Genomic DNA, 26,951 nt, shown 5'->3' on the forward strand with positions numbered 1-26,951 from the left:
TTTGCCTCTTTAACCTATTTTTATGTCTAAGTCTTAGATCTTATTATTCCAATATGAAGAATCCAGTCCACAGCTCACCAAAAGCCAGATTAAAAAATTATATGTATATAACACACACACACATAGATATTAATATATATTTAAAAGATAGATGCATGCTGAGAGAGAGAGAAACCTTAATATGAGCAGACACATGGCTAGGGCCTAAGTACATAATGTTGAATAAAGCAGATACAGCCTCTATGCTCTTGGGGGTTATTGTCTACTTAATAGACAGATTTTAAATATGTCATTCTGTATTTCTGTGTGTATCTGATTTATGACAGTAAAATAAAGAGTGGTGTTTAAAAAAAAAAAACAGAATATCCTGAGATTATATCAGGTAGAACTAATTGTTATTGGAAAAGCAGAAAGGATCTTTCACAGGAATTGACATTTAAGTAGAAAACTAAAGCCAAGGTTGGAATAGCACAACAGACATTACTTTTTAGGCTGAGGAACAGGATATACACTCAAGTGCAGAAAGGGAGAAAATTCTGGGATTGTTAAAGGATGGAAAGATGACCAAGGTATTAGAAATATAGATGGATACTACTAGCTGACCAACATGTTAGATGTGGGGAAAGATACCACTAGCTGAAATTGGAGAGGTAGACAGAAACCAGATCATGCTCAACATTGTTGGTAGTTTTAAGTATATAAGACTTTATTCTGATTATCATCAGCAACTATAGGATATGTTTAAAATCTGTCTATTAACTAAACTATAACCTCCAAGAGGACAGAGGGTGTATGCACTTTATTCAGCATTGTATGCTTAGAGCCTAGCCGTGTTTCTGTTCATACTAAGTTCTCTGTTTTTCTCACTTTCTTCCCATATGTTTTTATATAGATAGACACATACATAGGTACATGCATATATGTATATATACACACACACATATATGTTAGGTTTAGGTAAATAAGGGTGCTGAATGAGTGAGCCACATTGCCTGACATATCTAATACATGCTCACTTTTGGAGGGAATGTTTTCAGAATATAGAGTAGCCATCTAACAGTGGGAATCTGTATATCAAGTTTAATTTCTGTGTGTTTATGTATAAACTGAAAATAAAGTACAAGCGAGATTTTTCAAACAACAAAAGTGAAAACCACAAACAACTAAAATCAATAAATAACTGTCTTGAACAGTCTCAGCTAGACAGAGAAAATAGTTTGTTTATCATCTGCATGCTTTTAAGTAGCAGGATCTAATAGAATTTGAATTTAAACCGCTTATTCCAAAGATTCATTACTGTTTCTGATTTGCAATTCCATTTTAGAATTGCAATGCTAAATATTTAATATTCCTACTTTAATTCTGAATATACTTTAATTACTCTATATGACATGGAAATTGCTTTCTAATTCAATTTTTATATGTACAATGGAAGAAAAAAGAAAGCATTACTATTGATGCTATTTGGATAACACTAAGGTATTATAAAAACAAAAATAAAGAATAAAGTTCCCAATGTAATCCTTTCTAAAGAAAATATGTATCATTTCCATGAAATGAAAAGAAATGTAGTTACCTACATTAGCATGTGATTAATAAACATGGAGATTTGCTAGGCACTAATCAGAACAATGATTTTTAAACCTGGCAGTATATATGGCAATAATATATAGTTTTATGTTTCATACTCTTCTCTTCTTATCTTCATTTTGTATCTTGTTATATAAAATACCTTACTATGTAACCTCATTTTAAAAAAATGTATTACGTGACCTCATTTTAAAGAAGTTAAAATGAATGGTAAGCCATTTCATTTTGAGAACTTTTTGAAAATTTCTAAATTCTAACATTAAGTTATAACCAAAATGTAAAATGTAAGAATGGTGACACAAAACCATGACTGACTATGCAGTGAAAGGATATGGACAGAACTCCAATGCATTTAACTTCCTTTATGTCCTTTTGAATTAAAGTACATAAGCATAATTTAAAATGGATATCATTGGCAAACTAATTCTTATTTTTATCATTTAAAAAATACAAGTTTTAAGATGTCAGTATGTGTAACAATTGCTTTGCTTTAAAGTGATGATTGGAGCCATAACTCTGTAAGCACAGTGCTCTATCACTGTCTGCGAGTGCTCCCTTTGTGACTTTTGATTTATGTCAGGCAAGTTTACCAACAATACTCAAAGTTTCTTACTACTCTCAACTGTATAAAACTTATATATCTATAGTAAAACAGGGATGCTCATCTAATTGACAAAGATGTCAGATAAAATCAGTTTGCTAAATCTGATGAGATAATGATTCCAAAATGATAAATTTGCTATCTGCTAGAGAAACAGAATTATAATAATGAACTGGATGAACAATTGAAAATGTGAAAGAAAGTTTCTTTTCCTTTATGATGTAATAGTTAAACATCTTAGAAATAGAGACAACTGTGGGAATATTGTTTTATTTTAATTTCATGTTAGTGGAAACTGAGCAGGATAACATTCAAAAAATAGAACGAGAGAGTAGCAATTCCAATTTAATTGCCTCCTTTTGCTGCATAGTAAAAAATAATTGATATCACAAGTAAGAACAAAAAGATAAAAAAAAAAACAATACTATAATCCTGAGGGAATGGGGCATAGGGTAGAATTAGGAATGATCTCTACAATCCACTGTGAGTCTGACAGGCAGAATGTTATAATATAGTAGGGCCCTGCTGTATTAGAGGCAGCATAGGACACTTGGATCCTGGTGGAAAGAGATACTGAGAAATAGAGTGAGGATCCTGGAATATAAGAGAGTTAGAGTGTTCAGAAAACATGGAATAAGATGGAAAAATGGGATCCCAAACCACCATCTGTAAGCCCTTTTTGTGAAACTTTGGGGTGGATTATAGGCTTCCCCGTTGTTTCTAAACCCTAGGGTCAGTAACAATAAAATGCAAAACTGTTGCATTTCAGTTCAAAAGGCATAACACAATATAATTATGAGAAAAATCAGCAAACCCTAAATTGGAATATTCTTTAAAACAACTCATATCCACCCTTTAGAAATGTTAACATCATGAACAACAAAGGAAGACTGAAGAACTGTTCAAGATTAAAGGAGTCTAGAGAGAAAAGACAATTAATATAATGTATGATGTTGAATTTGATTCTGCATCAGAATTTTTTTTTTTTTACTATAAAGCACATTATTTGTCCACAGGCAAAATTTGAATAAGGCCTATATATTGTACGTGTTGTTAAAAGTATTGATTATGATAAATGCACTGTGGTTATTCAAAAGAATATTCTTGTCCTGAGGAAATGGATGTGGAAGTATTTAGGAGTAAAGGATCATGATGTTTTTAATTTACTCTCATGTGGTTCAATGAGTACGTAAAATAGCCAATGGGGCAAAATTGGAACAACTGGTGAATCTATGTGAAGGAAATAGGTCTTCATTCTACTATTCTTAAAACTTTTCCATAAATTTGAAATTCTTTCCAAATAATGATAAAGAAAGAAAAAAGGCATGAGTTTCACCTTATGGCTCTGTCAGTGGCTAGCCAAATGGACTTTGAACCTGTTTCATCTGTGAAATAGAAGTAATCTGCAACTTCTATTTCACAGGGAAATTATAAGGATCAATAGGATAATGCGGTTCACAGACCACTGTTTACCTTTTCTAAGATTTGGAAAAATATTTTATAGGAAAGAACAGAGTTATTTTAAACCCAGAAACACTTATATAACAAATGACATTTAGTTGTTTTTTCAATAATTAAAAACCTTAGTTTGTGTTTAACAATTATAATACAACTATGCCTCCATTAAAGAATGCCCTGGAAAGGAAGTTTTTCTATGTAACAGGAAATTTTAAAACAAAATTAAACATTGCTAAAAACAAGCAAAGAAACATCTGTATAATCATGTGACTATAGGTACTTAATGCTTGCAACTTTATGGCCATTGATAATAATCCTTGAGAACTCCTCCATTTCTTGCATTTCAATTAAAAGTAAACAGAGTTCTTTTAGTCAAGATTCTGAAATTGGAGAAACTCAATTTAGTATAAAGAACAACGTTTAAATCTCTCAGGGCATTAGTTATTCTGCTATACACTGCGAGTACAATGGAAAATTCTTCATTCTTTCTTCTGGTTTAGTGCCACTTCATATACTCAAAGTTGCCCTATTTTCGTTTTTGTTTTTGGGTGTTTTTTTTGTTTTTTTTGTTTTTTTTTTACTTTATACATGCATTAAAACAGCAACATTTTAATGAGTCATGTATTTACACTTCTTTTCCATACTTGGCAGAAATTTTATCAGGCAGTTATCTCAACCACTTTTATTACACTAGTACCAACATGAGAATCACTTGAATCATTACTGCAATCACAGGTCAAAATCCATGAAAAACTTCTTGGAAGAATAATTTACATTTCCTGACCTCCTTAAGCATCACCTGGTTCACTCTTCGTCTGCAACTAAACTTCTCAAACAGAAGTACCAAAAATTACTGGTACTTTAATAAATATCAAATTCAATGACATTTCCTTAATCTACATGCCTATTCTTTACTTTGTGAAGTGATTGACCCAGCCAGTCACTCCAGTTCTTTATCCCAAAACTTATCTCTTTTAGACCTCCATGAATGTCTATGTTACCTGTAACCTCTGATCTCCATTGATCCCATTTCTCTAATAATATGCCTCCAAGGTTCTTATCTTGGCACTTCTATTTTACTAAGTGGAGGGAGATCACATCCAATTAAGTCATCTCAAGATGACCTAAAAAAAGTGTCTATCTCCAGACTCATCTTTCCTCTTAAGCATCATGTAGACAGTTGAAACTGTCTGGTTCATATCCCTATATATTACATAGTCTGTATGTATCATGTGATACATAGTGTGCTAGAATTCTCCATGCCCAAATTCAAACTTTCTACACACAAGTTTGTTTTCACCTATGTGAAGTGGACCAGTGAGAAAAGGAAAATAAAAAGAGAGGCATTATAGTATTGTGTGAGAAAGGGAGCTCCACTTAACAAGAATAATGAGCACCGTTCTCCAGTAAGGAAGAGAGAAACTGTGTACTCCTTACAGAAACTTAACTTGGGATAGCTATGGACAAATTGATTTACAAATGAAGAAAGCAGAAATGCAGGATGGAAGCAGGAACAGAGAAAGAGAGAGAGTGTCAAGCATAGATTTGATGTTTAGCATGACAATAAAACACAGCACCATATGCCCTTTTATTTATTCTTCACTAGTATAGAAAGCTCTTCACCTGCATATCACTTGAAAAAATCATTTTTAACTTATTGTGATAAATTGATCTTTCAAGAACATTTGGGGAAATATATAGTGATAATAAAATCTGGCTTGCACTATTATATAACAGTATGCATTGATGTGTAAAAATTAGTCAAAGCCTCCCACAGCAGAAAGAGCTGAATTAAAATTAAAGTTTAAATAATACTTTTTAGCTTGAAAGATACCCCATACTGTTAAATAATGCAAGAATGTTGATAAAAGTAACACAAAACTAATTCACCAAGTTTGTATAATCAAATATTCTATAGTCTAGGTAATCTTAATATTGCTTACTCACTGTAAATCGGATTATCCTTGAGATTGTATTTAAATCAAGGCAAGATGGTCTTCTACTTACAAATGTAATTTAGTCTCATGAGTGGGTCATCTTGCTAAATATTGTCAGGTTAATTGAAATTGATTTGTGTTTACTAAACATAGTGAATACTAATCAAGTATTAGGCACTAAAATGTTGGAGGTACATTTAAACCTTTGACAGACACCGTTGATGCTCCATGGAAGGATTTTTTATCTCAGAGGTCAACATCTTTTTCAGCCTTCTCTTCAAAATAAATGTTAAGAGAAAATGAGGAGAAATGATCTGCATTTCCTTAATGAAATTTTGTAATTTGGGAATATTTGGTAGATTTGGGATAGGTTTGGGTGTGGGATTATTTATGTTTTATTTCCATTGCTGCAAATAGCACATTTGCTTTTCCATCTGCTTAATTCCATTCCAGGTTTACTATTCTCTACTACTCATAGCATCATTGAGCTCCACATAATAGCTTTTATAAGAAACAAACATCACCAGACAATTTGAAAAGTAGGTTGAAGATAAAGCCTGATAGCTCACATGCCCTGGCCTGGTGACTTGGCTCACTTCTGAAGCTTACACCAAATGTGGTGGATGTGCATTGGCTCTGTGAGGCTTAAAGAAACATTTCTCCTAATACAAAAATAAACCCACTATAATCATTCATTTTGGGGAAATTTTACAGTGGTTGGTTAACCTGCTCCCTTATGCCCTGCAATATTCATTAGCAGATTTCTCTGTTTATGAGTGATATTATATGGAAATGGTTATGGGAAGCTAACAGATGTAATCACTGAAATGAATTAGAAGGAAAAGTTCTGTTTTTTACAGATGGCTCCATCAAATATGCTTTTTCCCCCCTTCACTTTAACATTTAGTTTTCTTTCAACAGAAAACTTTTCTTTACTGACTACGGGAATGTTGCCAAAGTGGAGAGATGTGACATGGATGGGATGAACAGAACAAGGATAATTGATTCAAAGACAGAGCAGCCAGCTGCACTGGCACTAGACCTAGTCAACAAATTGGTTTACTGGGTAGATCTTTACTTGGACTATGTGGGAGTAGTGGACTATCAAGGAAAAAATAGACATACTATCATTCAAGGCAGACAAGTAAGTACAATTTTGTTAGAAAATACAGCTAAGGTAAAAAATGAAAGACATACTATGATGAAGAAGAACAAAATTTGCAATGTTGAAAATTTCTCATGAAGTCAAGCTACAATGGGTCATAAAAATTACAGTATATTTCCTATATTGGAGAATGTTTTTTTCATAGTGCTAGTATGACATTAGAAATGTCTCTTGCTCCCTCTCCCTCTGTTAAAAACAGAGTAGACAAACAACACCAAAGACAAAAATGCTATACTAGCAAGAAAGAAAAGTATTAAAATAGGACAGATGTTATGACCCACTTACTAAAAGCTAATATAAATAGTTTATTCATAAGGAGCTGAACTATCATCGGTCTCATGTGCCATTGGAAATTTTTTGCTAACCAAAGCAAATACTTGCTCACAAAAGTATCTTTATTATTTTAATAGGTTCCATTAAATTTTGCCTGCTGATGTATTCAACTGCTTCCCAAAATGAGAATTCTGTGAAAGTCACCAAGGTCAAAATTCTTCCCACTTACGTTAGTTTTTACTTTGCTGAATTACAAGGTTTTTCAAACAACATTGAGTGAATACCTAAAAGAGATCTTTAAGTAGAAATAAACCTTGTTCTCTGATTGCACTAATTTCATGTGGGATTTCCTCGTCTAGGGAGCTGAAATATATGAATCTCTTTTGTTTCTTTGGCAATGCAAGACAGGTATATCCTGTAATTATCTCTTTAAGTTACTTTTCCTTTCTAATCAGCTTTTAAAATGAAATCCTTTCTCCTTGACAGATAAACAAATGCACTAATCTGGGTGGTTAAAAAGAAAAGTAGACTGTCCAGTGTTAAATAAAGATGGAGCCAGTTATTTCTCCATCACCTTCAACTGTCCTATAAAGCTTGATTTCTTTGTCAGGTCTTAGTTATGACCTTTAGAGGGCCTGATCTCCAAGATGATTATGATGGACTTGCTTTTATAGTATCTGAAATTTTAAAAATTAAACCTTGGTAACAAAGGTAAGGAATTCAAATGATTTTCCCCATGATTACTTTAAAAAGTTTTTTAATGTCTGAAGTTTTTAATTATCCTTTTTTTTCTTCATTTCTCTTGCCTGTGTTTTGCTGGTTCCCTAAACATATGGTAAATCTGCCACTAAATAATCCAAAGTAGATACAGTTTTGAAGTATCTGGGCTGTCGGTAGAATGGTTTACCTACCACTCCAAGCTTCCCCCACTTCTGCAGGGCATAGTTAGCAGACGTGCTTATTTTGTGAGAAACAGACCTTTTTGAAGGAAGATAGGGAGGTTGTGAGTGAAATTTTTTCTTTATTGTGCAAACATATTTTCTACTCTGACCAATTCCTTGATTTTTCTCTTGGGATGTGAATTGGCACTTAGGTAGACAACAATGTCCATGTGCTGTAACCAGAGACTTCCAAGTGGAAGGCCCCAAACATTACACAAAACATGCGTAAAATTAATGGCAATGGAAGAATTCAGCTTGCTTGTAGAAGAGAAGTATTACCCAAGTCAAGATTGGGCCATAGGTATATTTATGGAACTATGTGGAAAATGCTATTAGGAAATACACACATGGCCACACCCACACATAAATGTGCACACACAAGTGCATGCTCACACCCACACCCACTTGCTTTGGAGTAACACATATATAAGAAAAGATTATTTGGGCTTTAACATGGAATAATTCTTTCTATTAATTCTTATCTATTATTTCCAGTCTAGACATGAAGAAATGAGATATGACTCAAAAGCAACATGTAAAAGCCAGGCTTCTTTTACTCACATCTCATATGAGAGGATTAGAAATAGACACGATGAGTCATATATGCTAGGAAGATAGCAAATCAAATACTTTTTCTTGAACTACAAAATTGGCAAGATTTCCTAATTAAAATTGAAAATTTTGTGATTTCATTCTATAAGAATTTTTACCACATACTTTATCAAATTCTCTTAACTATAAATAAATAAATATATATATACACTAAAAGTGCACAATATAATTTCAAAAAGTAGTGACAAATGCTTTTTCACCAAAACCTCTACAGCAAATCAATTGACAACTCCACCATACTCTGGACCAGAACCATTTTAAATTAAGTGAAAGAATATCCAAAGACAACGTGCCTAGCATGTGCCTTTTGATCAGAAAATCAGTGTACTCATTCTTCCTTTTACTCTGCTGGAAGCTTTCCATGACTCTAAGATCTCCATTTCTCTCTACAATCTCTAAGAACTTTGCCAAGGAGGAGAGTGAGAGTGTTAATTTCAGCGTATTGAGAGCAATAAACATCATCATTCTCAGAGCAAACAGCTACATTTTCCATAAATTGGCTTTGGAAATAATGCAATTTCTGAGTAAAATGTTGACATTTTACTTACAATGATTGCAAATGTGTGTTTTCTTTATATATTTTTTTCTACACCGGAGCACATATTAGTCTAAACGTTAACTTGTGGCACAAAATTGGATTTTGAATTTATAAAACAAATTTTCAGAAGTTCTTTTTCATTAGTTTTTTTCATAGACAGAGCTATACTTTTGCAGCTTCTACACACCCTTGACTATGTGAACAAGTAGTCCATAAAAATATCTCGAATCATTTTTAACAGCATATTATTAAATATGCTTGAAAGTCTGGTTCTCACTTGCCTTTGAAAAATAACTAGTAAACATGTTTTCTTAATAAAACATGGATAAATTTTTCTCCCACACTTTTGGAAGTGATTTATCCATTATTGCATAATGCTTTCTTTTCCAGAAAAAAAATTTTAAATTAATGAAATGTGGAATTCTTTGAGAGAAAGTGAATTATAATATTCTTGTGACTCTTCTACTATTGCCATTTTCCACACTAGTAAATAGCAATCAGTTTTTCTTTCAAGTTGAAAGCCGTATAATTAAAAATCATAGCTATTTTGACCCTCTTTATAGATCAGACATCTTTATGGTATAACTGTGTTTGAAGACTATTTGTATGCAACCAGTTCTGTTAACTTCAATATCATAAGGATAAACCGATTTAATGGCACTGATATTCATTCATTAATTAAAATGGAAAATGCTCGAGGAATTCGAATTTTTCAAAAAAGAACTCAACCAACAGGTAAGTTGCAAGACTTCTTTATAATCTTCATGATGGTAGATTGAATGGGACTATAGTCCTTGTGCTTTTGTATGGTGTTAAAATGAGTGAATCATAAATTCTCTGTTTTGACAGCAAAAGTGTGCATGTCTGCTTGTTAAATGGAATAGAGCTCCCCTCACAAGTCTAAATGACAAATTGTTCAGTTCCTAGTGAATCGTTTCTACAACCATAGAATTGAAATGATGGCTAGATTTGGGTTTAGGAAGAAGCTTTCAGTTGTGATGTATGTAGACAGGAAGCCCAGATGCAAAAGATTTTTTTTTTGTTTGTTTGTTTTGGTATCATTTTGAGGACAAATTTCAAATCAAGTGACTGCCTTGCAATATCTGTCCAGTGTTTATTGTAGTCATTGGACTCTTGACTTAGCATCCCAATTGTTCTTCAACATCTGTTAATTAAAAAATAATTTTTAATAAGAAGGCTGCAGTGTTTCAAAGTTTCTCTAAAACATAAATTTGTTTCCCTAAAACACAAATTAGTTATTTTTTATGGGAGGTTAGTGATGCTGTTCATCAATACAATTTAGGTTCAATCATGTGTGGAGTAATGTAATATAAAAAAACCACCAACCAAAATTTTTATCACCTTTTTTATACATATGCTTCAAATTAAAACTAATCTAGAATTATCTAAACAGTAACATACATCCAGTTGAGGCAGTGTGTCACCACAAATATGTTTATAGCAAATTCAAATTTTGAATTGTGCAGATAACCTTATTATAGTTAATATTAGGATGTATTCATTCATTAATTATTCATGGACCATCTATTATGTGCCAGGAACTATTCTATGTGTGCTGGGAATACAGCAGTGAATAAAACAGAGAAAATATTCTTGCCTTTATGAGATTTACATCCTAGTGGAAAAGATATATTAAAAATAACTTAGTAAATTATGTATTATATTACAAGGTAGTAAGTATTATGGAAAAAAAAGTAAGGAACATAAAGAGTGTCAAGGGTGGGAGGAATTTGCAATTTTATATTGAATAGTCAGAGGAAGTCCCACTGAAAACATAGCATTGAATGAAGACTTGAAGTAATCCAAGAAAGGAGGCATGAGGATATCTAGAGCAAAACCATTGCAGGCAGAGGGATGAGCAAGCACAAAGGCCATGAGGAAAGAGCATGCCTAGATCCTTCAAGGAGCGTCAAGGAGACCTGTGTGTCTGGAGCAGAATGAATAAGGGAAAGAGAAATGAAGGAGGGCTATAACAAGTAGGGCCCTGTACACTCTTTTAAAAGCTTTTGCTTATATTTTTAATGAGGTGGAGCATCCTCAGGAAGCATTAAACAGAGACGTCTCAAAGTCTTGTGATCTGACTGACATCTTTAAAGAATCAACATGACTATTATGTTGACAATAGACTATGGGGAGAGGAGGGTAGAGGTTAGAGTAGATGGTGTATTAAACCAAGATGGTAGTAGTGAAAGTGGTGAGAATTCATTAAATTCAGGGTTTATACAGCATTAGAGCCAATAGGATTTTCTGATGGATTGGGTGTGGAATCTAAATAAAAAGGAAGTCAAGGATGACAATGGTTTAGCTAGAGCAATTGGAATAATCAACTTATTTTTGAGATTGAGGAAACTAACTATGGAGCAGATTTGGGGCAAAGATAACAAGTTTAATTTGCATAGGTTACTTCAGATATTTGTTATAAATTAAAATGGAAATATCAAAAAGGTATTTAAACATACAAATCTAGAGTTCAAGGAGGAAGTCCAAGTTGGAGATATCAGTTTGGAAGTCACGGGCATATAGTTGGCATTTAAAGCCTTGGTGATGAATGTGAACATTAAAGAAGTAAATATAAGTGGAAATGAAAAGAATTCCATATAATGGACATTGGTGCACTCTAACAATAAGTCAAGGAGAGTATGAGTAACAAAAAGAGGATACTGAGAAGAAGCTTGTTAAATCCAATTGATCATTGAATTTAGCAGCATGAAGCTCTTTGGGATCTGACAAGGGCAGTTTCAGGGTGAAGTGAATATCTGAGTAGAATGAGTTTGAGAGAGACAGGAAAGGAAAGAATTGTAGAAAGTGATCATAGAAGACTTTGAGAAGTGTGGATGTAAGGTGAGGCAGAGAAAGGAGGAGCTAGTTGAAGGATTTCTGTGGGAATTTGGGTAAAAAAGGTTTTCTTTTAAGATATAAAAATAATGGCACCTTTGCATGTTGATGGGTACCATCCAATGAAAAAGACAAAAGTGATGATGAAAGTGAGAAAGTGGAGAGTTGCATTAAAGGAGATGAAAGAAGATGGCAAGGTTGGAAAATAAACGCAACATTTGTGGCAGGGAAAAAGTTGTGAAAACTGCATTTCACTCATCGTTCCACTTAGAGAATGAGGAATATGAAAAGAACAGGCAAAATCTTTAAAGGCATAGCAATTTTATTATTAAAAGAAAATTGCCACAGTATTAATCACAATTTCAACTAAGTGGTGATCTAAAATAAATATAATTATAATAATACATAAAATCTTACTGACTTTATACATACTATTCCTTTCTCCTTGACCCATCTTTCTTTTTCTCATCGTCTCCATTTGGTACTTTTCCCATTTTTTTTCTTCCTAACTCTACACTCACAATATCCTTCTACTCCTCATTTTCTATGCATAAACTAAGCCTCCACCTTTTGGCAATTACAGTCACATGCCTCCACACACATTTTATTTTGTGGTAGGTTCTCAAAATGGCAGTAAACTTAAAATTTTAAAAAATAATTTGCCTCAGCGCTTCTCAACACAGTACAGATAATTGCTAAATCCCATTTCTTCTAGTTCAGGTGCCAATATGATACATTGTTTTAAATGAAATCCTTTCTCTGCTTAACTACCTATGCCAGCATAATTTTTACGTATCTTTTTATATTTAAAAATTCATTATTAATAAAAGTACAAGAAATATGTGCAAAAAATCATGTTATTTTTATTTTGCTTACATGTGAACAGTTTAAATTAATAGAAACACATTGTATTTCTCAGATTTTTTTTTTAAATGCAGCCTTAGGATTTTTATAAATCCTCATCTCTTCTTATTTATTTATTTATTTATTTATTTTATTATTTTTTTTAATTCAGGATATTATGGGGGTACAAACATTTTGGTTACATGAAAGGCATTTGCCATGCTCAAGCCAGGGCTACAAGCATGTCCTTCTCCCATACAGTGTGCCCGGTTTCCACTAGCTGCGGGTTTACTCCTTAACCCCCTCTACCTCCCAGCCCCCCACCCCCCAACCTGACGGGCACCCAGTGAGTATTACTGCCGGTATACCTATCTCTTCTTGTATGAGTTTTAAACTCATTTCCATTTGATTATGGTACTAAATAGTTGGGTATACAAAATTTTGCTAAGAATTCTGTTCTTACACTGTAAGAGTTTTAACATGCTGATGCACATAATTAGTTTGTCTTTGGAGAATTTCACGCATCCTGTTTTTTCTTTGTTGTAGTCAGAAGCAATGCATGTGAAGTGGATCCATCTGGAATGCCAGGGGGATGTTCACACATCTGTCTGCTCAGCAGCAGTTACAAAACACGGACCTGTCGCTGCAGGACTGGCTTCAACTTGGGAAGTGATGGCAGATCATGCAAAAGTATGTTGTGAAAATCAAACATTTGATTTTTGTAGCCAGCAGCTACCACTTCAGAATGGGATTTTTAGTATTAATTAGCAGCATGAATATCAGTATTACCAGGAGACTTAATCAGGTGAAGTTTGTTTACAAATATATACTGGCCATTTTTCTCAAAAACAGTATTTAGTTTTCTTATGCAAGAATGTGAATGGGAAGTTAATCAGGCTGTAGAGTCACTGAATTTATTGATCTTAGAGAAACATACTTTAGGGAAGATTTTTAGGAAGATGCTTTCCTCAGTACCCTAAAGAATATGTTTGGACTAATGAGCTAGAATCATTAGTTGACCAGATTTTCTCTAATCTGAACCAAGATGCTGCTCCTTAGTAACAGGTGTGTTGTTTGGACCAACAGAAATCCACATATAGTAAGGCTTCACTTTATCCAGAAGGATTGGGATAATCATTAACTTCATAATTTAGTATTTCAGGTAACTGAAGTTATACTAATTAAATATCAAAACTTTAACAATTTCATCAGTTTTCCAATCTGTTAGATATATCTTTGTTATATTTTTAAATATACCAAAATAATTTAATTGTTCTTTATTTAAATATGCTGGTAAGGATTTTAAAATGATATTTGTAACTTAATATTTTACATGAAAATTAGTTAAGTTCTTTGCTTGGGGTTTTGATAATCAGATATAGTTGGGTAGCCCTGGTAGAAATAGAGTCTATGTAGAGACTGTTGGTCTTTAAATATTCCCCAAATACCATTATTTTAAAAGTTATAATAACTGCTTTTTGCAGTCAGTATCCAGTTTGTCTTTACCTTTGTCACAGTGACAGCTTTTAACTTCTTTCATTTTTCCCTCTCTGCTCACAATCCTGCCATGTATGGCACTATCATGTTATGTGATTTGCAGAGAACTGTGAAATGACACCACTAAATTTGTTAGAATTTTAAGTTGAAATGTTTAATGATAGTATAAGTAGTGTTATCAAGAACCTAATAGGCTCAATTATGATAAAATATATGCATTTTAGTATTCTGCTTGCATTTTTGATTTGTATTTCTTATTTTGCATGAAATTCTGGGAATATAAAAATAACAGGTCTCATATTGTTGAGGGCTTCTGGATAATTTAGGACACTGAGTTTAAAGCCTCCAGATAAGAGCAGTTTTGGGTGTGTGTGCATGAGTGTGTGGTTTTTAAACTGATCTAGGTGCCACTTGGAAAGTGATGGTAAGTCATGCAAAAGCATAATCACACATACACATATATGCGTGCATACACAGGTACACACGTTTTAGGAAAAACATAAGATCAGAATTGCATATGATTCAGTGCAATCCCTAATGTATTGCCTCGTTAGGGTACATTTATACCAATCAGAAACAACTATAGCTATTTTACACAGAAAACGATTTAATGCAAATAGATGCTTACGAAATCATTGAAAAGCCTGGAACAGTAACTGCTAGACTGAGCTTTTGGAACATTCCCCCAAACCACCACCAAACTAGCCTGGCTGAAAGCTGGAACATCTGCCACAATGAGAAGCTAGAGCATCAAGAAGCCACCATGGAAATGTTAACTTTGAAAACATCATTTTAGCTAAGATTCAGGGATTAGAAAGCTTGCACCACAACTATTAGCTCCAGAATTATGTCACAGTTGATAGTCCTTAACTGGCAAAAAAAAAAAAAAAAAAGAACAAGAGTGTGAGAGAGAGAGAGAGAGAGAACCCACTGTTCCTTGCCTCTCGATATTCACAAGTATGAATGAAAGAAGACTGCTGTGAAGAAATTCAATTTTTCCATTTGATGCATACCAGCAGAAGCTGCAAAAAGAGGACCCTTGCTTCACTTCCATATTCCAAACTTGAGCTAGTATATCTGATTTTAGGTACTAAATGAAAACCAGAAACCTTGGCTATATGAGTGTTTGTGAAACGTCAGTCATACTTCCAATTGTCTGTAGTACAAGAAGATACTAGAAGAAACTTCTTTTTTGTTTGTTTGTTTGGTTAGTTTTTGCTTGTTTTTCTTTTTTGAGACAGAGTCTTGCTCTGTCGCCCAGGCTGGTGTGCAGTGTGATCACAACTCATTACAACCTCCAACTCTCAGGCTCAAGCAATCCTCCTGGCTCAGTCTCCTGAGCAGCTAGGACTACAGGTGTGTGCCACCATGCCTGGCTAATGTTTTTATATATACATATATATATTTTTTTTTTTTGTAGAGACAGGGTCTTGCTATGTTGCCCAGGCTTAGAAGAAACTTTAAAATAGATATAGAAGGGTGCCCCTAAAATAGCTAAAGAAAACAATGGGGGAAATAGCACTGTTACTGAAAACATACACGCATGCATACACACACACACACAAGCACACATATATATTAAATCAATGAAGTAGAAAGTTTACCAATTACCAACTAAAATATCCAATAGAAATAAAAACAAAACAAATGTTAGCAAGAATGAGTATTGTAAAACCTACATTTTTATGCATTGTTAATAAATTGGAAATTTATATCGCTGTTGGAAAAATGTGCTAATACATATCATGAACACAAAACTGATAATATTGTTTGACAAGTTATCCTACTTTTGATTGAGGAAATTAATTATAAATGTATTTATAATAACAAAAACTCAAAAACAATATAAATATTCAAATATAAGTAAGTAGCTGACTATATTACATTGCCTTTCTAGTAGGGGATATGCTACCATTAAAAAGAATATTTTTGAAGATTTTTTAATAACTTGACAAAAAATCATTAAATTTAAAACATGCATATCTTAAGATCCAAGTTTTTGAAAAACGCAAAAGTATGTATCTATCTAATGTTGACAGAAAATATTAAGAAATTTTAACAATTTTCAAATGAATCAGTATTACTTTTAAATCATATAAAACATTATTTTAAAAGAAAATATCTTTGAAATCAGGTAGATACTGAGAGTCTATGAGGGGCAATAAGGAAAACGATGTTAATATACTTTAACCTGTAATTTCATCTAAGAAAATGTGTGAAATGCTAGCTTGAAAAAATATGCTTGTCTCAGTATTATTATAATGTTGAAAACATGAAACCATTGGATTATGGCTTATTAAATTATCGTATATCAAACAGCAAAAATTAAATGCTTAAAATAATGAATAGATCAAAGTAGAAAATAATATTTGTGTTAAAATTAAACAATAACGGAATATAAAATTGAGTGCCCTCTTGGATATAGGTAAATATATATTAGAAAAATAGCTAGATAAATTTGGAATAGTCAAAGGAATACTACACAACAATGAAAATAAATGAACTCTGACTACAACAATAATGAATGAATATTAAGAATATAATAAGAATAAAATTAATTCAGAATTCACACATGCAATTTAAACATGTAAAACTAAACAATATGCTATTGGGAAATACACTATTTGTATGGTGAAATTCTTTTAAAAATATACAATAAATACAATAATCAGGATATTGGATATTTCTGAGATGAAAGGCAGTGGGTTTGGGGCATGTCTTCCAATGTACTGAAGATCTGTGTTAAGTACCTGGGACCTGGTTTATTTTTACTTTGTATATTGACATATGTTATAAATATTCTTTTATATATATTTAATATTCAATAACACTAATTCTAAAAGAAAAACAAAAGAAAGGAAATACATAAGATGTTATAGTTTGTATTGAGGGTATTAGGTTTATGAGTAATTGTTTATTTTTTCTTTAGTTTTCCCAATTTTCTATAATATTCTATAATTATTTTACTTTACTAAGAATCTCAATTATTGTATTGTTATACAAGTACAGCTGAGTCTTTTGTATCCTCAGTTTTATTAATAAAGCTCAGTATGTTTTCCCTTTTATATAAAGTAATTATTTCCTTTAAAATTATATGAAATAAAACAAACATAAGATGCTCTAGTAATTGGAGAGTATTGCTTATATTTTCATATAGAAGTCTGAAAGAGTTAATTCACTCTGTAGAAAAACTATGTTGATTCTGACATTTTAAACTCAGGAGACAGTTTTTTTGTTTGTGTTTTTTTGTTTGTTTGTTTTTTGTTTTGTTTTTGATAAGGCATGTGTTGTACATCAAAGTTTTTGGGAGACAGCATCAACCTCTAGCTTTCAAATTAAGATTTGGAAAAATAAGTGATGCTATAACTGGCATTTCATTTCATTCTTAAAAGAATAAGGTACATGTTTGAGCAACTATAGTATATTCATATGCAAGTTGGTGATACTGTATGATTCTTTTTGTTTGCCTCTGACAGTTTGTCGATGCAGACTCTGGGGTGGTATGTCTTAAATGTTCTGAAGTTTTTAACATTGTCAAACATAATGAATGCTACAGTTAGTATCTACAAAAAGTGTTAAGATTGTAATAAATTATAAAATTAAATGTGCCGGATGTTTTAATAAATGTTCATTTTACAAGTTACAATTTATCCAATGATCTGTCATGTTTTTGCTATACAGACAGTTATAGACAAAAGAATAATTAACTAAAGATAACTCATTCATGGAAGTAATTTCTGTTTTAATTAAAGTAATGCAATTAGCTGGCCTTCTTGCATCAAGATACATTTGGCATATTTTAGAGTTTAATTTTTAGTATTGAATTTAAAAAACGCTAATTGTGCCAGTTAATTAAACAGTGGCATTATGCAGTGTAGAGAAGATTAGACAGCATCAGTTGTTTATGTTTGTAATCTTTCTTCTGCAGGACCGAAGAATGAGTTGTTCCTCTTTTATGGGAAAGGACGCCCAGGAATTGTTAGAGGAATGGACTTGAATACCAAGATAGCTGATGAATACATGATCCCCATAGAAAATCTGGTAAACCCTCGTGCTTTAGATTTTCACGCAGAAACCAATTATATCTACTTTGCTGACACCACCAGTTTCCTAATTGGCCGGCAGAAGATAGATGGCACAGAGCGAGAAACCATTCTGAAAGATGGTAAGTGACACTGTGTGACATTAACATCAAACTGCCCAGAAATAAAGAACTTTAAAAGGATAAATCCAGTATGTCAGACTAGCTTTAACCAGAACTCAAGTTCTTCTTGGTTTAAAAATATTTGTTAATTTTATTTCTTCAGTAACATTATTTCTCCATGTTTTTCACATACCAGTGAATTAAAGCCTTCAATTATAAAATTGAACCTGCAATTGTCCACTACATTTTAAATATTATAAGAATTAAATGGAGCTATTATCCATCTTCTGAGAAAATGACGATTTACAATGACACGTTTACAGAGCTATAAGGTAGAACATAAGATTTAACAGGACATTGGAGACTTGTAATATTTGGTTCTGATTAGAATTATTGGTCATGTCACTCAAAATACATTAAATGATGTCCCTATTGTTATCACAATTCTTGCATTATGTTTTTTTACTTTACAAATTATTGGAATGGAGTTTCTAGAATTGCACTTGAAATATCCGTATCTCCAGAGAAACTGAAATTATTTATACCTATTTTTTTATAAATACATATATGAAGTTATATGCATGCAAATGTATATTCACATTCTTTATTAAAATCAATGCATTTCATAAATTATTTGGTTTAGAAATAACCAAATAACAAAAGAATATAACTTTGGCATAGGTAGAAAATATATCTAATAATCAGGCTGTCAGTCATTTTTAGGCATGTTAACTAATGATTCTGGACCTCAATTTTTTCATATATAAAGTTTGCTTAGTTCTTGAATCTTTTAGAAATACATTATTTAAGGAGCATTAATGATATGCTTGTTATATGAAGGACACTGTGCTAGCTATCATAGGAGATAAAAGGAATTTTAGAAAATGGCTCCTGCCTTCAGGGAGTTCATAATCTACCTTTGGAGATGATATAAGCACACAAAAATTTTAAAAGCATTGCAGAATTTAATTAACAAGTTCAAAACTGTCCCAAAGAAATATATGATTAATGTAGAATGCCAATGTAATGGAAATACACAGAAAGGGAGCTATCTTTATGTGGGTATACTCAGAGAACTCCTTGTGCAGGAGGCGGTATCTGTCTAGACCTTAAAGGAGAAATGTTAAAGTGTGAGAGGAGGATATTTCTGCAACCAGAAATTCATGGGGGCAAAAAAAAAAAAAAAAAAGCCCAGTTTCCAGAAAAAGGATGTGGAGAACCTAAATGGAACACTACTGGAGGATTTATTGGCAGGTAATAGTGACAGAAGGGATGTGGAAAGTGAAAGATGATAAAATAAAAGGTCTTTGAATGGGAGATGAAGGGGTTTGGATAAAATCCTGAAGGAGTAAGAGGGAAGAAATGCTTTCAAGTCAAAGAATAATGTGAATGAAGTGATATTTTAGAAGGATCAATCTGGTGGTGGAGTGCAGAATGATTGAGAGAGAAGAAGAGAAAATAAAAGCAAAGAGATGGGCTAAAATTATTTACAACATAAATGGTAATGAATGGTGATCTCTCCACTCTTTTAGAGGGAATGAGGGGAGCATGGGAAGATTATTCATTCAACACAGCTTTACTTTAAAGAAAATCTTTCATGATAAAAAGTACATTCTCCATGAATTGTAAATGAAATGTTAAAATGAAAAATATTCCTGTTTTTTTCCTTGTTTATAGTTTATTGATTAAGGCAATATAAATCCACCATGATTTAAAATTCCTAAGGAGTATCTAATTAAAGTTAAGAGTTTTGCTTTAAATTGGATGTGACAGAGCCTGTCTGCCTACTTTTCTCTATAATGTGATAGCAGATGATAGGGACTTGATAGTTTTAGAAGGACAATGGACTTGCACATTCTGTCTAAGTAGATACATTTGGATTATTTTTTTTGGCTCAGACACTTTCAAGAGGGAATATGTAATACATTGCATTTCCTTTTTAAAAGCGTCAGTTCCTGTGCTATGACTGAATGTTCCAGCTAATAATCCTCACTTTGAGAATAATATTTTATCAGTAACATTAGAGGTTTTTTGTATTCCACCACAACAGAGATCAACTCTAACAGCCACATGACCGCCAGACACATCTCACAGTGCTGCTTTGGCAGTGCAAAGGTGATAGAACATTTTGCAGATTTTACACCTGAAATATATTTACCATTTTGATATTTCTGTACAAGGAACAACTTACTGTCTTTTTATTGATTGTTTTTTTCTTTAAGGAGAATAATAATACACATTACAAGATTAATGTGTCAAAACAGAAAGTTAGGTTTAGTAAATGACAACTTGTGATTCTTAGTATTAGAAAAATTAAATTATATCTCTATTCACTTATTTAGCTAGATTCTCTACCATCCAACCTGAAGACTGAGAAGAAATGCTTAGTTTGACAAATGATTTTGTAAGCTTGGTAGAAATTTTGAGTCTTGGGATAAATTTGTATAGTTTGAATTACAAGGCTATAAAGAATTTGCTATTTTTAAATAAAATATAAATATCTTGGACATCTTTGGTGTAAGCTCAGATACTTTCTATAGAGAAAAAAAAAAACAGCATTTCCAAAAACAATCTATCTCCATTTATTCTTTGACTTTTTTCTCCCAGAAGTTTGTTGAAAACCCCACTAATGCTTCATATCTTATTGGCTTTGATTATGTAATCTTGTGGGCCAAAGAAGTAGTTAAATAAATGTCATCTGAGGTACTTACACATATCATAATACTTACTGAAAATACTTGTAAAATGAAAATATATTACTTATTTAACAAAAATAAACTTCTATAATATAAGGGCAAATTACATACCCATGTGTATTTTTTTTCATCCTTCTAGAATTTTTGCCAATTTTTTTTTTGTAAAATTCATATTCTCTCTTTTTTAAAATTAATTCCTTGGTTTATTCTTTGTCCAGTCAATAAAAAGGGAATGCCTTGTCTGGGCCAGGTGCTATTCTAGGTACTGAGAATGATGCAGTGAAGAGGACAAAGCTTAATATTTAGCTTTATATCAAAATAGTGGGAAGCAGATAATAAACAAGTAAACACATAAATGAACAAGATAATGATAAGTGTTGTAAAGAAAATAAAGTAGGGGACTGTGGTAGGAAGTAAAAGAAGTATCAATAGGAGACAATATTAGATTAAATAGAGAGTTTAAATTAGCAATTCTTGCCAGGTTTAATTGTTACTGTCTCTAAGAGAATAAGATGGATGCTCTTTATACTATGGGATACATTTTTATCTTCGTGAGTATATTTTCCAAGTTTCATTTTTCCTTGTAGTATGAATTACAAATTATAACAGAAAGAAAACTATGTAGAAATGATAATTTACTATTCAGTATATTGTCACATATATTCCATTAATGCAGCCCTTGTTTTTAAACTGTGGAAATTAATTTTACTTAAATACATATATCCAAATAGAAGGGATGCCAACATAACCTTTTGTAGCATTTAATATCTTTAAAGTATTAATTAATATGAAGCATTTTCCCAGAGTTTGAAAGATACTAATACCTGTAGCTATAATAGAAAAACAGTTGTTTCAATAGATTCCATAGTTAAACTGGGGACTTGAGGTCACCATTTTATATAACACATAAGCAATTTGTTGCAAAATGAATATATAGGGATAACATGGGTTGACAAGTGTGTAAATATTTGCCACTCATTTTGTTGTGGCATCGATGACCTAAGATCCATTTCTTCTACTTCATCATGCTACAATGCAAACATAACATTTATGTAACTACAGTTCCTCCCAGCTGTGATTTTTATAACTTAAAATAAATTGTGGGCCCAAGAATACAAAAATTGATGTTACTTATAGTTAAGGCAAGTTTGCCAAAACATTTTATCCTCTAGATGTCTTCTTAATTTTAGACTATACCACCTTATTTTCTGATGGTAAAATTAATGACAGCAATGATAGCTAACCTTTGATGAGAATTTGCTGTGTATCAGGATTGCTCACCTTATGTGCATTATCCCATTTAATCCACATTTGGTACACAAAATTATTTGGGGAGACTTTTGCCCTAATAAACTCTGGAAGTGCAGATATAGTGCAAATCAGCCAACACTCTCCTGCCACTAGAATTTGCTTTACATGTCTCCAGTGTGAGCCAGATGTGAGACATTCTGAGTTGTGTTTCATGCATGTGGAAAAACAAGCTGTAGAGAAACTCAGTTGAAAGCTCTCTTACAGGCACCAGAAAAGCTCTATTACTAGAGTTGAGGTGAAAAGTGTCCCTCCATCCTCTCTTTCCTATCTGAGAGATTCAGATATGTAAAATTGATGCCTGGAGAAAAAGCATATTAATTATCAATTTATTATTGTAGAGGATCTGGTCAATCAAGTAATTGGGCTGGATTTGGATTTTGTTTTCATTATAGTTATCTTTGGTGAAGCAAAGCTTTCAGATCCTTCCATTGGTGGACTGAGATGCCACCTTGTGCTTAATGTGGGGCCTGGAAAATCCCTGCATGGCTGCCTCATCAAAGGATCTCACTCCACACTTTTGTTCTTCCTTCAATGGTAGACTGCTGTGACCTGTTAGTAAGTGGGAGATTCATGGTGGGTGCAAAAGGGGTTCTCCATTCTCTTGTTACAGTCTTGGTGTTAGGTCATGGTCTGGGTTTTGAAGGTGGGTTTTTCTCCTCCCATGGCAGCAAAACTCTGCCTTATATTTGGGGGAGGTCTTTGACAGGAGATAATCTTCTGCCCCACCCCCACGACAGCAAACATCTGTTTTTTGTATCAATCCAGAATTCTTGGTCCAAGTACCTTTTTGCCCCTCCTGCAGAATCAGACAGATTTTGCTCCTATTCTTCACCAGTGTTGGTATATCTCTATCTGGGATCAGTGGCAATAGAATTTCTACCCTTTTCCAAATAATAGACTAGTGTTGCTTGTTATGAGTAACAAGCTTGTGGTAGGACCAGGGGGTTTTCTTATCCCTCCCTCAGGGACATATGACTTGGCTTCTACCCCTCTCTCAGTGATGGCTTACCTTTGTAGCTTACCTTGCTGTTGGGCAAGAAAAGGTTTCCTGCTCCTTTTCTAGTGGCAGATGATTTTTTTACACCTCATTCACAGGACCATTGTCTGTGTCTGGGAGTTGGAAGGTCTTCTTTCCCTCCCCAGTGGTTTAAGGGCTTTCCTTTGTGTGAGAGAGGAGTCTGGGGATTGGGTGGGGTTTCACGTTGGTAAGAAACTCAGGGGTCACTCTCAGGTTTCCTGTTCTGCCTTCTATCTTTCTCTTGTGAGCTCTTTGAAAGGAATCCTTTGTGTCAGGCGTTCCCAGGAATTGTAAACTCTTACATCAAACCACAATAGGTTTTAAAAATGTTTTACCATTTTAGCTTTTTAAAAAATCTGCTTTCTCCTACACTCTGCCAAAGGAACAATTCATTGTTCTGTTTTTTTCTGGAAGAGTACTATCATCTTTTGCACTTCATTTAATTTTTTTGTCTTGGGATCTCAGATTTTGTTTGGACTCAAGAAAAATTGAGATCTTGCAGATTAGTGGGTTTTCTCTTACTGTTATGTGTTTCAATATTCTTTTGTGGCTTTCTGCATCTTAAGCGAAGCCAAACTCTGAATGTTTGTAAATCATTAATGCAAATAAGAATCTGGAGAGCAAGATTGAAATACTTTTAAAATCTGATTTCTCCCCCTTTACCTGAGCATTATAATCAATCAAAAAAATAGCTGTGTACGTCTCTGAATATATATGAATCCCTTGTGATGCTTTTAAACATCCACAGTTTACACCTAAAGACATTTCACTTGATGGAAAAAGATTTAAGTGTTTTCTACTTTCAATAAGTTCATTTTGTATCATTTTTTGACCAAAAAATAAAAGTAGCAGTGGGAGTTTTCAGTTTACAAAAAGAAAATTGGTTTATGTATTACGTTACCAGAAAAAAAATGTTATGTAAAAAGATGGTACAGGATAATATGATTGAGGGTTATCTAAAAATCTGATCTTTGTTATTAAGATTTCCATTCATTTACCTACAAAAAACATTTAATTGTCAAACATTCATCAGATAGTAGACAAGATATTCATCTGAAAATGTGATTGTTATTTTCAAAGAGTTTGCATTCTTGCTTAATGCATCTGTCAAATAACTAATGAGGCAAAAGACTAAATATAAGGCTAAGCAAATAATTTAACTTTATACTCTATACCCATAAAAATTACTGAAATGATATTTTTAACAAAATAAATGAATAAAACCACTGGGAAATTGAAAAGTATATCATCAGTGATCAAAAATAATGAGAATTTCCTAGGTAGAATGCAGATTGAACCAGACTGACAAGAGCACTAGAAACCATAGCCTAAACACCACAGATGTAAAATTGAAATATAAGAGATGAGAAAGAGAAACCCCGTGGTCTTAATAAAAACTAAAAGAGATGAAAAAAGGCCTTAAGGCAATCTTTAAAGCATTTAATAATTAATTGCACTTAAAATAATGGGTCCAGTTCAATTCATTCCCCTGACAGTAATTATATCCCTAGCAGCAAACACAAAGAATGAAATTGGAATGATTATATATTCATTTGGAAGGAAAAAAAGTTAAAGTTTTACCTCAAAAGTTATGTAAAAATAATAAATATGAAAAAGCACAAAAAATGTAAAATTTAGGAAATATGGGTTTTTTTTAATGGTATTGACATGTAGAATATTTTAAGACACAAAAGCTGGAAACTATTGAAAAAACATTTGAATTTTTTTAAAAACTCATATTTTTGTAACAAAAGACATTATGAGCCAGTGAAAACACAGAGTATAAACTAGGCAGAAATATTCTCAACATATAGAATAGAAAAAAACGATTACAAAATAAATAAATACAAACTATATCAGAAAAAAAGATTTATTAAGACAATTGACAGATTTTTCCAAATAGGCATTTGAAGAGGAACTTAATATCATACTAATCACAAAAATATAAATTAACACAATAAGCTGATTTTTATATCCATCAGATTAAAAAATAAAAAAATAATACATAATATTAATGAGAACATAAGAAAATATTTCCCACACTACTAGGGAGAATATACGTTGTTACATTGATTTTGAAACATCTATCAAAACTGATACGGTACATATGATTCAACCCAATACTTCTACTATTAGCTAGTCTATAGAAGCACATACATGTTCGAAAAGGAGCTTTATTTGTAATAATGAAGAAATTGGAAACAATGTAAATGTCTATCAAAATAGGCATGATGCATTTATGTTATGAATAATTGTAAATAGCAGTTAAAATGCATGAAGTAGAGCTATGTACACTTACATCAACAAAACTTTGAGACAAACTGATAAGTAGACAAAGTGAGTTAACATATTTTTTGCAAGATGATCTTATTTAGGTAAGTAAATCAAAAATTTGGGGAAGGATCAATAAACTATTTATAGTGATTACTTCTAGCGAGGGCCATGTGAATTATTTCATTCACATCTGACTGCCCTTTTAAATGTGTACAACATAATATGCATTCATATCTTAAGCAAGAATTACAAAGAAAGTTACGATTACAAAGTAAAGAAATGCAATTATGTGTAACCATGTGCATACAAGTTGTTTTGTGCAACTAGTAAAGCTATAATCATTTTTGTTCACATTAATATAAGTTGATTACTTCAAACATGAATGGTTTCTTTAAAAAATTAACAGCCCTAAGTTTTCATCTTACCTCTTAGGTGATATTTTATTTTAGTTTGTTTTTGGCCCTTTCTTCAAAATCTTTATACCATTGAATTTTTTCCTGTTATATTTAATGAATGAAAATCAGAACATTAAATAAAGATGAGATTTTTAGATAAATCCTTAATCATATTATCCTGTACTATCTCTTTAAATAACAGAAATGTACAAATCAATTTATGTATGTATAAATCATATGTATAAATCAATTTTTCTTTTTGTAGAGTGAAAATTCTCACTGCTACTTTTATTTTTTTGGCTAAAAATCATGCAAAAGTTTTAGGTTTTGTTCTTTTTTTTTTCCTAAATAAAGGTCTGTCTTGTTGTGGACTAGTTATGCTATAAGCTGGCTCTTCTATCTTCACAAATATCTCAGTCATAACTTAACCAGCTATTAAAAAAATAGCTTCAGAACTAAATTGTTTTTTGTAACCTACACATAATTATTTTGGGAAGTCCTATATAGCATTTTTCTCTGAGACTATCCAGAGGAATATAAAAATCAGATGGACCAAAAAGGAGACATCAAGTTTTGTACTATAATTAGCCTCCTTTTTTCATTTCAAGGGTGAAATATTGAATAAAAAATTTAAAGATTAGATAGAGAATTAAAATAATCAAAACTATCAACCTGAGGTAACTAAGTTATACTCTTGAATTCTATAATTTGATGAAGGTTTTATAATTTTTATTCCCTCATAATACATATGTGTGTGATGATATATATGTGTAGATGTATGTCAATATATGTTGTTCTTCCA

The 26,951-nt window shown here is 32.3% G+C and overlaps 1 protein-coding gene across 1 annotated transcript in view; it reads left to right on the top strand.

Annotated features, from left to right (window-relative positions):
• LRP1B (LDL receptor related protein 1B) overlaps positions 1 to 26,951 on the top strand; it is a 1,757,623-nt gene that overhangs the window by 993,824 nt on the left and 736,848 nt on the right. Inside the window, exons 8-11 of the mRNA XM_045559136.1 lie at positions 6,508 to 6,730; positions 9,679 to 9,850; positions 13,361 to 13,504; positions 18,240 to 18,476. Coding sequence (XP_045415092.1) covers positions 6,508 to 6,730; positions 9,679 to 9,850; positions 13,361 to 13,504; positions 18,240 to 18,476 — 776 coding nt within the window. The remainder of the gene's footprint in view (positions 1 to 6,507; positions 6,731 to 9,678; positions 9,851 to 13,360; positions 13,505 to 18,239; positions 18,477 to 26,951) is intronic.

The sequence above is a fragment of the Lemur catta genome, chromosome 8, assembly GCF_020740605.2.
Source record: "Lemur catta isolate mLemCat1 chromosome 8, mLemCat1.pri, whole genome shotgun sequence".
Lineage (NCBI taxonomy): Eukaryota > Metazoa > Chordata > Mammalia > Primates > Lemuridae > Lemur > Lemur catta.